The sequence below is a fragment of the Streptopelia decaocto genome (genome assembly GCF_964273445.1).
Source record: "Streptopelia decaocto genome assembly, chromosome: Z".
Lineage (NCBI taxonomy): Eukaryota > Metazoa > Chordata > Aves > Columbiformes > Columbidae > Streptopelia > Streptopelia decaocto.
In genome coordinates, this window is record NC_138657.1 from 10465383 (window position 1) to 10479127 (window position 13745).

The following is a 13745-nucleotide window of genomic DNA, read 5'->3' on the forward strand; positions in this document are numbered from 1 at the left end:
CCATGCCGGGCCTCACCATGGGCCCTGTCCGTTGCCTAGCGACCGGGGGGCGGACCCAGAGCGAGAAGGGGGCGGGCTGGCCTAACCCCACTCGTAGATGACTGGCCACTCCCACCTGTCCGTCAAGCTACCCGGCGTGACGTCTTTCGCCGCCGCCTGGGAAGGCGCTGATGGCGCGAGAGGGGCGGTATCGTCGCGCGCCGCGTGCATCATGATCATGTGCTGCGAGCTCATTGGCTGCGGCGGGGCTCGGGTAGCCGAGTTGGGCAGGGGCGGGACGGGGCGGCCGTGAGGCGGCGGGGAGCGGAGCCTGCGGGCAGGTGGGTGCTGGGGAGATCGGGCGCATCCCCACAGTCCTGGGGAGAGCAAGGGAGCGTCGGTGTGTTGTGGGTGGGGGAAAAGGTGAGCGGGAGAGTCCATTCCCGCGGGGGTGCGGGCGCGGCCGTCCCGTCCCTCATTCCCCCGCCGCCCGGCCCGGGACAACCCGGGCTCTCCGCGGGGTCCCGGCCTGTCGGCGGTCACCTCGGGGCCGTCTGCGAGCCCGCCGGCGCCTGGGGCCCCGCGGAGCTCGGCGGGGCCTCCCCGGGCGGCTCTCTCCGGCCCGCAGTCCCGGGCAGTTCAGGCCGTTCTGAACTGGGGCTGTTCAGCCTGGAGAAAAGGAGGCTGAGGAGAGACCTTACCTCTGTCTGCAACTCCCTGAAAGGAGGTTGGAACATGGAGGGGGTTGGTCTCTTCTCCCAGGCAGCAAGTGATAGGACAAGAGGAAATGGCCTCAAGTTGTGCCAGGGGAGGTTTAGATTGGATATTGGGAAAAAAAAATCTCCCTGGAAAGGGTTGTCAGGCCCTGGAACAGGCGGCCCAGGGCAGTGGTGGAGTCACCATCCCAGGAGGTGTTTAAAAGGTGTTTAGACAATGTCCTTAGGGACATGGTTTAGTGCCAGAGTTAGGTTACGGTTGGACTCGTTGATCTTGAGAGTCTTTTTCAACCAAAATGATTCTATGATTCTATTCTATGATTCCTGTAGGAGAAACGTGTTCTGACGGGTGTCACTGCTCTTCATTAATACTGTTACTGAATTACTTCTTTGTTGCACTAGCGTTGCTGCTCAGGGACCCGCAGTTCCAGCCTGTAGCTGTTTCCTGGCTTCCTATTGGAATCTAAGGCTCCTGGTTCACGTGTCCTGCAGGATTCAGTGCTCCCATCCCTGCCCTCCACCCGACTGAGCTGGAGCCCTTTGCCTCTGCTCTTTGCAGCCCGGCACCTTAATGGAAACAGAAGTTGATGGTGGTTCGAGGTGACGTATGGCTGAGAACTGGGCATACCTTTTTGTTTTGACACAGTTGTGAGGATGGTAGCCTTCAGCTCAAATAATGAGTTTGCTTGAGTTAGAGCCTAAGCTGAGATCTTTCTGGGCTTTAGCATTTAAGCAGCATAATGCTATAACATGACTCTTAAGTGTAGTCTGACATACTTTGTCAGGAAGAAGTTCTGTTAGGAAAATGTGTGTATGATTCCAGAATGACTCTAAAAGTTATTCTTAAATTAGTAGAATCTGAAAAAGAATTGATCATAACTGTTTATGTTTTAAGCTAAGACTTTCAATCAGAACTATATAAATGGTGTTACATATTTTAAGCAATACACGTGCTGTATTGGGCTTATGCTTCGTGACAGTTGCCACGTTTTTGAAATCTATAACAGAACAAAATCCAAGTTTTTCTTTTAAACGAATATGTTTATCTTGTATTATGCCTATTTTGCAGATATTTGTGGAGTTAAAGGATTTGAACTGCTGCTTAATAAAACTAGGTCTGAAATTTGAAGGATGGCAGCAAATTCTTCAGGACAAGGTGGGTTTTAGTCAAAGTATTCAAGGGTGAAGACCATGAGCAAAATGTCAGTGAAGTCACCAGAGCCAAAAGTTTATTTAATAGAAAGGGCAAAAATAGGCACAGAGGCAGAAGGGTGGGGCTGAAAATACAGTAATGTGAGCAAGCCTTCTGGGAGAAAACACACACATTAAATGGTTGAAAAAAAAACACCGATGGATAGGGAACTCCGAATTTCTTCATGCACAGGTTATGAAGTACCTGTCATGTCTGTGTTGCTGTGGTTGTTTTCAGAAGCGTATTTTGGACACTTAACAACGCTTAGCATTGAACATGACTTGCAGGTCTTCCGCTTAGCATCAGGGGACAGCCAGAAGTCTTAACATATTCCATGTCGTGATGGGTGCAGCAAGACCCAGGCTGTGAAAGACAGACAACAGGTGGCCAGGCCTAGGAGGAAAAGCCAGATAAAGTCATCATGCTAACTCTGGTGAAGTGTTTCTTTGCATGGTGACACGCCAGAGTTGCACCTGTAAAATCATCCAAGACATGCAAGTGGTCTGGCTGGCTGGCTGAGGCAGGTGTGTTAGAGGGAGCTGAGGCAGGGGGTAGAGGGTGTCAGACGCTGAATTGAAGGAGGGTTTTAAATCGCCCTCTGGAGGTGCTTTCTGAAAATCTTGGTGGAGCTGGGAGGCTTGTCTCTTCTGCAGAAGAGCTGAGGAGAAAGAACCTTGTCATGTATGGCTCTTCACTTACTGGTTATGAGAAATTAATTCAGTTTCCCAGCAACCTCGAACTTCTTCGTGCACATTTGCATGCGAGTGTCCTTATCTGAGAAAGCAGTCCCTGGGTGTAATTAATTCTGAAGTGCTGATATTTTGAAGGGTTACCAGGTCGCTCGTGGAGTTCCCTTCCCCTTCAAAGGCCTTCTGCTTTCAAAACAGATACAGAAGAAATGAGTGGTCCAAAAGACGGATGTTACTTGCTACTCGACAAACAGGAGGTAGTTTTTGGAACACTCAGTGAGCTGCTGCGAAATGTTGGGAAAGAAGTACCGTAGATTGCAGATCATAATGTCTTTGCAGATTTTAGCTCTGAGAAGTTTTTGGTGCTCAATGGTACATCTTGATTTGTTCTGTGGATACTAAGTCAATATCATTGCAAGGAATAGAATGTTGGCATCGACAGTTACAAGCTCTTTTTCTTAAATATGTGAATTTAGTGAGAAGTAGGATGGGATTTTAGTGCTGGAATGCCTTTTCTTCTCCCAAATTCTGGAAGCTTATCATTTAATAGAGCCTCAGAATCAGCTTTTATACTTTGAGGTACCATTTATTGCTAAAGGAACTGTTTAATTGTCATGTGAAAATTATTGGCACTAAGCAGGCAAAAATAGCTGTCAAGCTTAGTCACCAAAATGAGCCTGTAAATAATACACCTAGGAAAATTAGAAAGGAACAAGTAAATAGAAGCAACAGTTCAAGGCCTCTGTATCTTTCTCTTGGCCAGACGCAGTCTGGTAGTGAATATTACTGAGACAAGTGCCACGCTTTTGGCTTGCTGCATGGCACATGTAATGATACTGTTTGAGCTATTCATTCTCTCATTTCCCTGTTCTTGAACAAAAGTAATAAGGATTTACTGAAGCTCTCCCTGGAAGGGTTATGAATGGTAGCACTTACTCAGACAGAACTGTAAGGATGAATTCAGCATTAGCCTTCTACGCCGGTAGACTGTGTTTGTAATTCTTGTACTGAGTTGTTTCTTTCCCTTTAATCAGTACTGAGTATTTTCGTAGGAGGTAATTGCAGACTTGGACTACAAAGGTTAAGATTTTGTGAACTGTACTTCCTTTAATTTATTGGCCTCTTGGGAAAGCACTCTTTTGATTAGAATTTCAAAGATGAGGAGCTGCATATGAGTGCAGCAAATAGAATTGAATGAAAGCCTTACTTCAGGCTGTTAGTACCACATGGAACCAATTGTGTGAGACTGATTGCGGCATTTAAAAGAAATGGGAAAGCTTTTAGCATACTGTATATTGTCCACAAGGTGAGTGGTACATCTTGAGGGAGAAGGGCCCAGGGAAACAGCTTTTGCATTAGAGAAATTACTTTCATGTGCTTGGTAGTACACTACTTCTGCACCAACACTTAGCAATGCTTAAGCATCATGCATTAATAAGCTGCTTTTGTAATGCCTCTGCTTGTGCACACTAGCACCAGAGCGTACCTTGTGTGTTACTAAAGACTCCATGTGTCAGCTCAGGAAGTAACTCTCCTTTAGATTCTCAAAGGTGGAAGTAATACATGTCCTGCTTCAAAGAGGCCTGAACTTTTCAGAAGAGTTCTGATACGCTAGAATAACCAAAGTCTTGAAATATATACAGAATTTAAGCTTCAGCCTATAGCAATTCCACAAGGTCTCATTCTGTCCTGGTGGTTGTTTATCCTTCGGGGCTAAAGGTGTGTGAGTGCATTCATGTAACACGGTCTGAGCAGCTAGAACATTCTACTCTGAGCATTCTCTTCACCTAGTTGGTGTCAAAAGGGAAGAGTGTGCTGTTCTGCATTGAATTATGCCAACATCTGCAAACTGTGCTGCTCTGCATCTGAGTCTGATCTGTGTTATGCGTAGTACTTGAGGGCTGTAGCATATCTGTTTGCTGGAGAACTTTGCAGCCGTAGAGCAGTCAATGACTTACATTCAGCTATGCATGTTGCTGTTTTCTGGAGATACGGACAAAATATTATTTAATCTTTTAGTAATTCAAGTTAATTAATTACTAATATACCCCTTGTTTCATTGTCACACAATGTATATGAAAGCATATCCAAATGTAAATTGTTACTGAAAAGTATTGATGTGCAGCAGGCTATTAGATGATGTTTTGTGGTGCCAGTAGTCATAAGCAGAAGCAGAAATCAAAATACAGTTACTCAATCCTTTTTCTCAAGTGTTGTGTGCTTAGTAAGGTCTCTAGATTCTGCTTTTTAAGAGGTTGCTGCCTCTCTTTCATGAAGGCTACCATTTCTGAAAACATGCATGTCAGTGAAGAAATTGCCCTGAGATGCTTTCTGAATGGAGCAGGCAGAACATTGTGCAGTGACAGTGCTTTTTAATGCACAGAGCCTAGAGCAGACATCCAGCTTTGGAACCATTTTTCCAGGTAGAAGTGTATCTTAAACACAAAGTGGCGGAGGGCTCTTTTGTGCTGCTAAATGCCTATGGACAAATTATAAATAATGCATATTAGAAAAAACTTATACTGTGAACTTGAAGCAACCAACAGATGAGGGAAAATACAGGAGATGACAAGCAGGAATTTAAAGCAGATAAAGGCAATACTGTTTCTTGCCATGCAGAGCTAGCTAGTAGAACTAACTGACATAGGTATCAGTGAGGCAGGGCAGTAAGGTTAGGTGTTAGGATTAGTTTAAAGAGTGAAGCTTGCTGTGAGCTCCTAAAGATACCAGTATCGCTTAGCAAGGCTTCAGCTTTTTCTTATTTTCCACCTTTCACATGCAAAACATCGGTCCAAGTAAACCTTAAGCTCCTGCACAGAGCACATAATGCAGTGCTTGATGTTAGAAGTAGGGGTGTCAGAAAGAACAAGTTTAAATTTTAACTGTCCTGAATCTGCTACCTCGGAGAGTAATCTGAGGATGCAGGTGCTCACTTTGACATCTGGCACTGCCATTAATCTATTTTGCTGCCTTGAATGGGTGATTTTGTGTCAGGACTTATGTCAGCAAAGCAGAGAAGAATACTAATTAACTGCAATATTCATTAATTGTTCAAACTCAAAATAGTAGCATAACTCTGGCAAGTTAAGGGAAGTCTAAACTTAAAGCTTTATTAAGAAGTTGCTGTATTTGAAAATCTGCACTTCCTTTCACAGATGAGAATCCAGTCTATACTAAGAATGGCACTTTTTTTCCATGTCTGCATGTTTAGTACTAGAAAGCAAAACAGACGTGTCGAATCTACAGGTGAAAAATTACTTTCTTTATAATCGAAGTAGGAAACTTCTGTAGCTGTTTCAGGTTGGTCTTCATGGAAGCAGTTTGGGGTCCTGAACAGGGAAGAACTTAAATGAAAGTCTTGCTTATGTAGTGCCAGATATAATTAACTATTTTGTAAGGATGACAGATTTTCTCTCTAAAATGGATTTCTTGTGTCCCTCAATTGTTAACTTTTGAACAAACAGGTTTTACTTTGCATTATAAAAAAATTCAGATACTTGTAGGAATTTCACATTGCTCAGCTGAGGAGCACTAACATATACGTGCTGGATGTCCTCCATTTTCTCAAGTAGGCTTTTTTCTAGTTATCATTAACTAATTCTCTTAAATGACTTTTTTAATACAGCAGGTTGCTGATTGTTACTATCTGAACTCTAGAGCAAAATACTTTTTTTTTTTTAAACCCTCTCTTAGTAGAGAGATAAGGAAGAAAAAAACACTTTTTTCTGAATCCATCTAGAGTTTCTGCCATAAGATACTATAGTAAGACTTGCATTAAAATAGTAGACGGAGACAATCTTGCATAGTTTCTGATCACAGTTTAAAAACAGCTTTAAAAATGTTATTCTTACATGTCTCAAGCCTTTCTGAATCATACCATCTGCTTCATGATAAATGTAAGTGTATTTAGTCTTGACTTTTTAACTGACAGCAACTTACATTAAGAAGTAGTCTCCTTTTTGTTTCCTCAGTTCCCATATTGACTGAATTCCAAACATGCATTTATGCAGTTCAAGATAAACAAGCACTAGCAGAAGGCTGCTGAGTAATAGGCCAAGTATTAAGCTTTTTGGCTGAAAACTGTGCAGAATGAGCTTACAGATGTAGTGACTTTAGCTAAGACCTTCTTAGAGGTATCTAACAGAGGATGTAACACATCCTGTTACAGCATTGTCTCAAGAATTTACAAGAAAGTGAAATCTGGGCTAGCTGGAACTTGGAAGTGTTGAATCTTAGTCTGTTAGCAAGATCTCTCAGCCTTCGTATCTCTTAGAGCATGCATTCAGCTGTGTTATAATGTTTCAAACTCGTTGCAAGTGCTGGGTGTTCCAAAAAAGATCATGTACTCTACCTAAAGTGTGGAGAAACATCAAATACCTGAATCAATACATGTACAAAACAGAGCTTAAGTGGAATTAATGCCATGTAGGAAGGAGAGATTAACAGATAGAAAAATAGCAATTAAATTTAACTTTAAAAAAATCTTTTAACAAATGTAAAGGGTATGGGTGATATTGCATAAAACCACAATAAAAATGTAACCAGACAATTTACCTCCTTTCAAGAGCTCTGAGACACTGAGGCTCAGGGCTGCGTATGTTAGGCATAGTAAAATAAAAAGGTGAGGGTTTGATAGCAAGGCAATACAGATGTAAATTATTATTTAGAGTTGAAGGTTTCTGCCTGATAACTGTCTCCTTCATTGAGCCATGCTGATGAAAGGAATAGTGGATTATGTAATTGAGCAGCAACAGAACATCTCTCAAAGGGAATGAACTTTGAGTGCAGCTATTGAAGGTAAATTTGAAATTTTGCCTTGACACGCTAATACTCCCTTGTGTGTCTGGCCTCCCTAACAGCTTGTGGGCTACCATTTTTGGGGGTTGCACTAGATGACCTTTGAAGGTCCCTTCCAACCCAAATTATTCTATGATCCCATGATTTTTCAGTGGTGTTACTGAAACAATACTCAGGACAGGGGCAGGGGTACAACACGCAGCAGAGTCTAATGGGAATGACTTGGACTTTTTGTATGAAGGAAAGAAAGGACATTAACTTCTGAATCTTTTTTTTTTTTATGACAGTGTAGTGCCTTGATATTTATGGAATAGCAGCAAATTAGAGTTTAAAAAAGTGTATATATATTCTTGACAGGAGGAGTGTCCGTAGTGGATTAGAGGCCTGTAGGGGCCAGCTCTATAGCTTTTGTCAGCAGTTCTGCTGTACAGGCATAGTGGGTAACAGCAGAGACTTGCGTGTGTGCTTTATTTGATGGCCACAAAGAGATCCTTTACCATATAAAAGTCATGTATCTGTACATCAGTTTTGCTACACTTTCATTTAGAAGGCAATTTTGAAAGTACACAAATGGCAGCTATTTTAGGCATTTTCTAAATTCCCTCATTCACTGCACTTCCTGACCCCTTTTCTAGGATACAAGGTCCTTTGGGAGGAATAATGTGCAAAGCAAATAAAGGCCATGTTCTCATCTTGTGTCCAGACAGTTTAATTTTTGCTTCTCTGTTCCAGCATTGTCATCATACTCTATTGTGATCATACCCGAAATAAGGGTAGTGTGTATATGTAAGGGCATCAATATATTAAAACTAAAACCTTTCTGCATAGGTTGAATAAAAGGTTTCAATTTTTTGTATAACTACGTGTGCAAGCTTAGTGATTGTCTCATTCTTATTACATCTGTAAAACTTGTATTATAGTTTGAGTTTATTGGCATGAGAAATTAGACCCTTTGAGTATATTACTCCCTTATTACCATTAAGTAGCATATTCAGTGACTGCGTTTAAAATTTAGAACCTGGTAAATGTGCTTCTTTTCAAAGGCAAGTATTTGATTATGTACCGTGTTTATAGTTCCAGAACTGGCTTGGGAAGGGGCAGGATCTAATTTGAGATAGAAACCTCTATTTTAAAATATATTAATATGTATGATAGCTTAAGGAAGCTATTTAATGTTGTAAAAAGAGAAAAGGAAAAATGAAACCTATTTATTAATAGCCTTTCAGATGGCTGGAAGGCTTTGAAGATTAGTGAATTTATCGTCGTGTCATGTTGTACAGAGACTTAATTCCACAAGATTAGAGTTGGGCCATAGAAATCAAGTAAATCTCTCTAATATGTTTCTGTCGTTCCCACCAGGTTTCCAGAATAAAAATAGGGTTGCAATCCTGGCAGAACTAGACAAGGAGAAGAGAAAATTACTTATGCAAAACCAGTCTTCCACAAATCACCCTGGAGCCAGGTATTTTATGTTCTTAGACCTGTTTGGACATCACTGGTTACATCAAAGGAAAAAAAATAGCAAGTCAGCTGTAAACTCGTATCAACATTTATCATAAGTTTTTTCTGACCATCCTCAACAACAGTCAGAGAGATCTTGCACTTCAGGAACATGTTAGTATTTAAAATTGCTTGCAGACCCTGAATTTTGTCTTACATAACTTCCATTTGAGAAGGGGAGAAGCAGGTATGTTTACTCAACTGTATTAAAGTCTACCTTAAAGAAAAATCAGGGAGCAGGCACTGAGAAAGCATTTAGTCATTATGTTAAAATGCCTTAAGGAATGGAAGCAGCAGACCATTTGGTTCAGAGTACTGTGTGTTTGGAGAGGAACAGTTACAGCAGGAGTGAGCTATCCTTGAAACTCCCTGTTTGCAAAACTAGGCCAGTTTATGTTACTGTAGGTCTTATAGGAGATGCTGTGTTGTAGGAATGGTTCTACACCATAAGGTGTAATACTCTAATCTGAGTTTAAGAGCTGTCACTGAGATTTCTCCCATTTAAGACAAAAATATAAGATTTTTGTCATAAATTGGTAACTAGAAAATCACACATTGGTTTATATGGAGAGATTGAGATAGATGATTTTTCAGGTTAGCATGAAGCGAGCGCAGTGCCATATTCTAGACACAGTGTGTTACTGCAGTGTCTGTACAAGAGTCAAATACTCTGAATACAGTCTGAGTGCTGCCCGGGTCTTTTTTTCAAGGACATTCTAGGTCCCCTTTAATTCCTTCATACTGTCAAAAAGCATGCAGAATATTTGAAATCGCCTGAATTAGTTCTCTGAATGACTCTGTATACAGTTATTATTCAAGCAAAAGTTATTGATTAGAGAAGAAAATAGAAATATCATACTGTTATGTACAACTCCTGACTCCTGGCAACAGTATTTCCACGCTTCATTGTGAGTCTGGTGGAGATTCAGAGAGTGCTTGTTTGCTTTGTTTTTTCTGTAAGGAAAAATAATGCTATATGCTAGTGAGCAGAATTAGAATTTACTAATTTTGAAGGGAGGGGATGAGGGGGAATCTACAGAGCAGCTTCAAACTCTCTGCTTTGGCATGGTTGCTGAGGAGTGATTTTTGAGAAGCTGACAGTTCTGTGGAAGGGGTGTCGTGGCAGCTCTGTGGTTTTGGACCACAGTGTTGTCAGAATTGAGACTAGGAATTCTGCAAACTTGACAGAAAGGAGCTTGATGTACCTAAAGCACAACAGAGGCATGGTCAGCTTAAGGGTGAGTGAGTTAATTGATTTCTAGCCTTGACATATGGGAATCCTCTATCCAAGAACAGAAGACCTTTCTTGAAAAGTGTCAGCTTGTGATTTAGATTTAAGATTATCTACAGAAATCACATTGGAAAGGTAGAGGGTACCCAATTAAATGCAAAATAAATACCTTCAAAATAACTGAAAATACTAGTTTTAAATAAATTGAGTAGTATTATTCTCCAGCAATGAAGGTTATCTTAATATTTGTCTAAAAAATCTGCTCAGAGGATTGTTACTTAGGTTTCATTATGCATTTAGACATAGATTGGGCTAAAGGGCTTTTCTTGAGCATGGCTGCTTTTGAAAAACTGATTTACTAAATCAGCTGTTGATGTGAAGCTGCTGGGAAAGGTCAGTTCATGAGTTTGCATGGATCTGTTGTTGTCCTTCATACTTTTGTCTCTATGACTGAGGAGAGCTGGGCTTTCAACACCAGTCTTCGGGGCCAATATCAGTTGTGAATTTCTTTGCACTCCAGCTCTAATGGCAGTCCTCACTGATTTCCATCTGGAGGATGGCTCATCACGTTACTTATATAGAGTTGGGGGGAAAAAAGTCTGCTTTTTCTTTTTTTGTGTGTGTGGGGTTTTTTTTGGTTTGTTTTTTTTTGGGGGGAGGTGGGGGGTGTGTTTTTTGGGTTGTGGGTTTTTTTTTTTCGGTAAACAAGGTGGACAAGTCTTAAGATATAAAACCCAAGAAAACCTATTTCGAAATTTTAAGTTGAAACCTAATGTATGCTGCACTGAGATAAATAAACAAAATCAAGTTTAGGTACTCTAAGCTATCATCAGAGGATCATTATTGCAGTTACATCGATAGGAAGTTCCTTTACCATAAGCAGTGATCTGCTGCCCACCTGCAAAAGAACTGGTCCTATACTGAAGACTGTAAAGCTCTTGTTAGTGCTTCTGTGTATCACAGTTGCTTAGAACAGTCACTGAGTGATTGAGTAATGGTGGAAACACAAAGCTGTTGTTGTCAAAATTGCTGACATTGTCTAATATTGCACCCCAGTGGTTTCACTGACTTCACTGGGGCTCCACCCATGAGCAAAATCCACAACAGGCTTCAGGACTGAGTCTTGTGGGTTTAGTTTGACATCAGTTGTTCGTGCTAGGTCAAATGATACAGTTATGGTCACTCTGTTTTCCTTTCCTCTCTTATGTTAACACAGTGTAATTCCAAACAGTAGTTAACAATTGTCAAGCCTTGAGTCAAATAAATCGTTAGCTGTGGAAATCACGGGATCTGTGGCTAGAATGGCAAGGAATCATTTTTTTTCTGTGCTACGTATCATACCATCTTGTTCTTTTTTGCAGCATTGCGCTTGCAAGATCACCACTGAACAAGGATTTCCGTGATCATGCTGAGCAACAGCACATCGCAGCACAGCAGAAGGCTGCCCTGCAGGTAAGCTGATATGGTCAGGTTCAGTTTGGCTTGGCTCTGTTTTAGGTGTGCATCCCTTCAGGGAGCAGTCCTGCACCTAGAGAGAATGAAAAGCTCCTTTTAGAGGTTAGGTTTCATACATTTCTGTATTTATCACAAGTGAAGTTTCTGCTATGATGAAAACTTAAATCTATCAGCTCATTCTCTCTCAAAATGGTTGTAAAAATGTAGCCTGCAGTATTATCATAGCTGTTTTGCACATCTGTGTCAAGAATCAGTTTCATCGTATGTCTGAATGTCTCATGAAGTGTAGGGAGAACTAGGTACATGGCTTTCCCTGGTTGAATCTGTGCAGATGCCAAGTAAATACCCTGCAGTTACGAGTGACAGGGTTGAAACATGTAGAAAACTTTGTACATTTACAGACTTCTATTTGCTACTGTTTTGCTGATATCAGATGGTGCTGATTATGGTGTTGAAATTGGAAATTAAGGAGCACAAACAGTACATGGCCACTTGCCTTCCTGGCACTCTAGTATTTGGCAGAGGGCACAGGAGTGGAAAAAACACATTGAGATGCAAACTAGCAACCCTGTTCATATGTCCTATGCCTTGTTTTTCTGTTACCCAGTAAAGGTCGCAGGTTGCTTCCCTGAAAATGAATGGGAGCAGAAGTGACCGCTGGCTGGTGTCCTGCTGGCTCAGGACAGTCACTGGGGCTTTTTCCTAGTGGTGAAGGATAGAACATGTGGGCTGTCTAGCTTATCAGAGTCCAGTCTTTGAACAGAGAAGGGCTACATATGATTTTACGAAGGTTTTCCAGAGCCGTATGCAGCAGCTGCCCTCCTGAGGCGAACAAGCAGATATACATCACATGGTGTCCCGTGTTTTACAAGGGTGTGTCTGGTCAGATTGCATTTGTACATGCAGCCTCAGGTTGTGCACACTTCTATTATAATAGCAGTTGTTAAATTAATTATTATATTAAATTATAATAGCAGTTGAAAGTGGCAGCTGTCACGTATCAGGACTTGTAAGTTGGTTATAGATGGGAGTAGAAGCATGGGGTCCAGACAAAGGAGAGCAGTTAGGAGTTCGTTTTCTGCTCTCCCCAGGTCCATGGGATTTCCTGAAAAAGGAGTAGCAAGGAATGGCCAAGTTAATTCCCTTGGTGGGCCCTGATCAGCTGTGGCCGATATACTGGTTTTGAATTTGACTATTGGAGTTGAGGAGCAGACTCGGAGGAATAAATGATAGATGCTGCAGAAGCTGTAAAGTCTTGAATTGTATCGGTGCTGCAGGGAGTTATGCTTTAACAAATGTTTTTCTCTTTGCAGCATGCACATGCACATTCCTCAGGATACTTCATAACTCAAGACTCTGCATTTGGAAATCTTATTCTTCCTGTCTTACCTCGACTTGAGGCCGAATGAGGAATGTTGTTTCTTAGAACTGCAAGCTCTGATTTCTTTGTCCATAGCAGGAACTATCTGACCTTTTAATTTCTTTACTTATCTTAAAACCTTTTTTCTGGATTTTTGTTTGCCTTTCCAGGAGTGTGAGCTCTAGCGATGAAAAAGCAATGTTGGTGAACAGGGATTTCTACCCTATATTTCTGTTCTTCTGTCAGGTCAAAGTCAGATGTAAGACTTCCTATGGTGTGCAAGGTGCATAGTGCTTGCTCTTCCCTATTTCCATGCTTCCTTTAAATAAATGTCCAAACCAGAGTCATCAAGAGATTCACACTCTGTCAGCATGTGTGTTTCTTCTTATTGTGTACCACTACTATATTTTACTTTAGTGAAAGACAAAAGTTACTTTTGTCCATGAAAACAGACATGAATTTATCAATTATAATTCTTTTTTTTTTCTCTCTTTTTACTGCATGCAGGAACAGTGGTGTACAGTTTGCTGTTGTAGTAGCATCTGGTCTCAAGTCCTTAGATATAATATGCCTGCCTCATATTTTGTTTTGTCAAATATGAAAGTGAATTAAAGTAGGGAAAAAGCAATTGTTTTAAACAGTCTTTTAACAGACAGAAGTAGTCTTTTAGAGTCTTTGAACATTTCAGATGGAAAGTGTTATCTGCAAGGACAATTCAGTTTAAAAGGTCATATTTTTCTTGACATACCTTTTCAATACTTAGTGTGTTTCATTTTTGTTTGCTTTTTTCCTTCATCTTTTTATTGGTGGTAAGCAATTCCAGTTA

General features: G+C 41.1%; 1 protein-coding gene across 1 annotated transcript; it reads left to right on the forward strand.

Annotated features, from left to right (window-relative positions):
• The first annotated feature begins 237 nt into the window (after positions 1 to 237).
• On the forward strand, positions 238 to 13278 carry INIP (INTS3 and NABP interacting protein). The gene is made up of 6 exons (XM_082075110.1): positions 238 to 320; positions 1098 to 1295; positions 1765 to 1851; positions 8733 to 8835; positions 11466 to 11556; positions 12873 to 13278. The coding sequence occupies exons 3-6, from the start codon at positions 1827 to 1829 to the stop codon at positions 12966 to 12968; spliced, it is 315 nt and encodes a 104-aa protein (XP_081931236.1). The 5' UTR covers positions 238 to 320; positions 1098 to 1295; positions 1765 to 1826; the 3' UTR covers positions 12969 to 13278.
• The last annotated feature ends 467 nt before the right edge of the window (positions 13279 to 13745 follow it).

Bases quoted from the DNA above. Each gene is read 5' to 3' on its own strand.
- INIP (XM_082075110.1), top strand. From the start codon at position 1,827: ATGGCAGCAAATTCTTCAGGACAAG. The intron at 8,836-11,465 runs GTATTTTATGTT...TCTTTTTTGCAG, and splicing joins ACAAATCACCCTGGAGCCAG to CATTGCGCTTGCAAGATCAC. The intron at 11,557-12,872 runs GTAAGCTGATAT...TTCTCTTTGCAG, and splicing joins AGCAGAAGGCTGCCCTGCAG to CATGCACATGCACATTCCTC.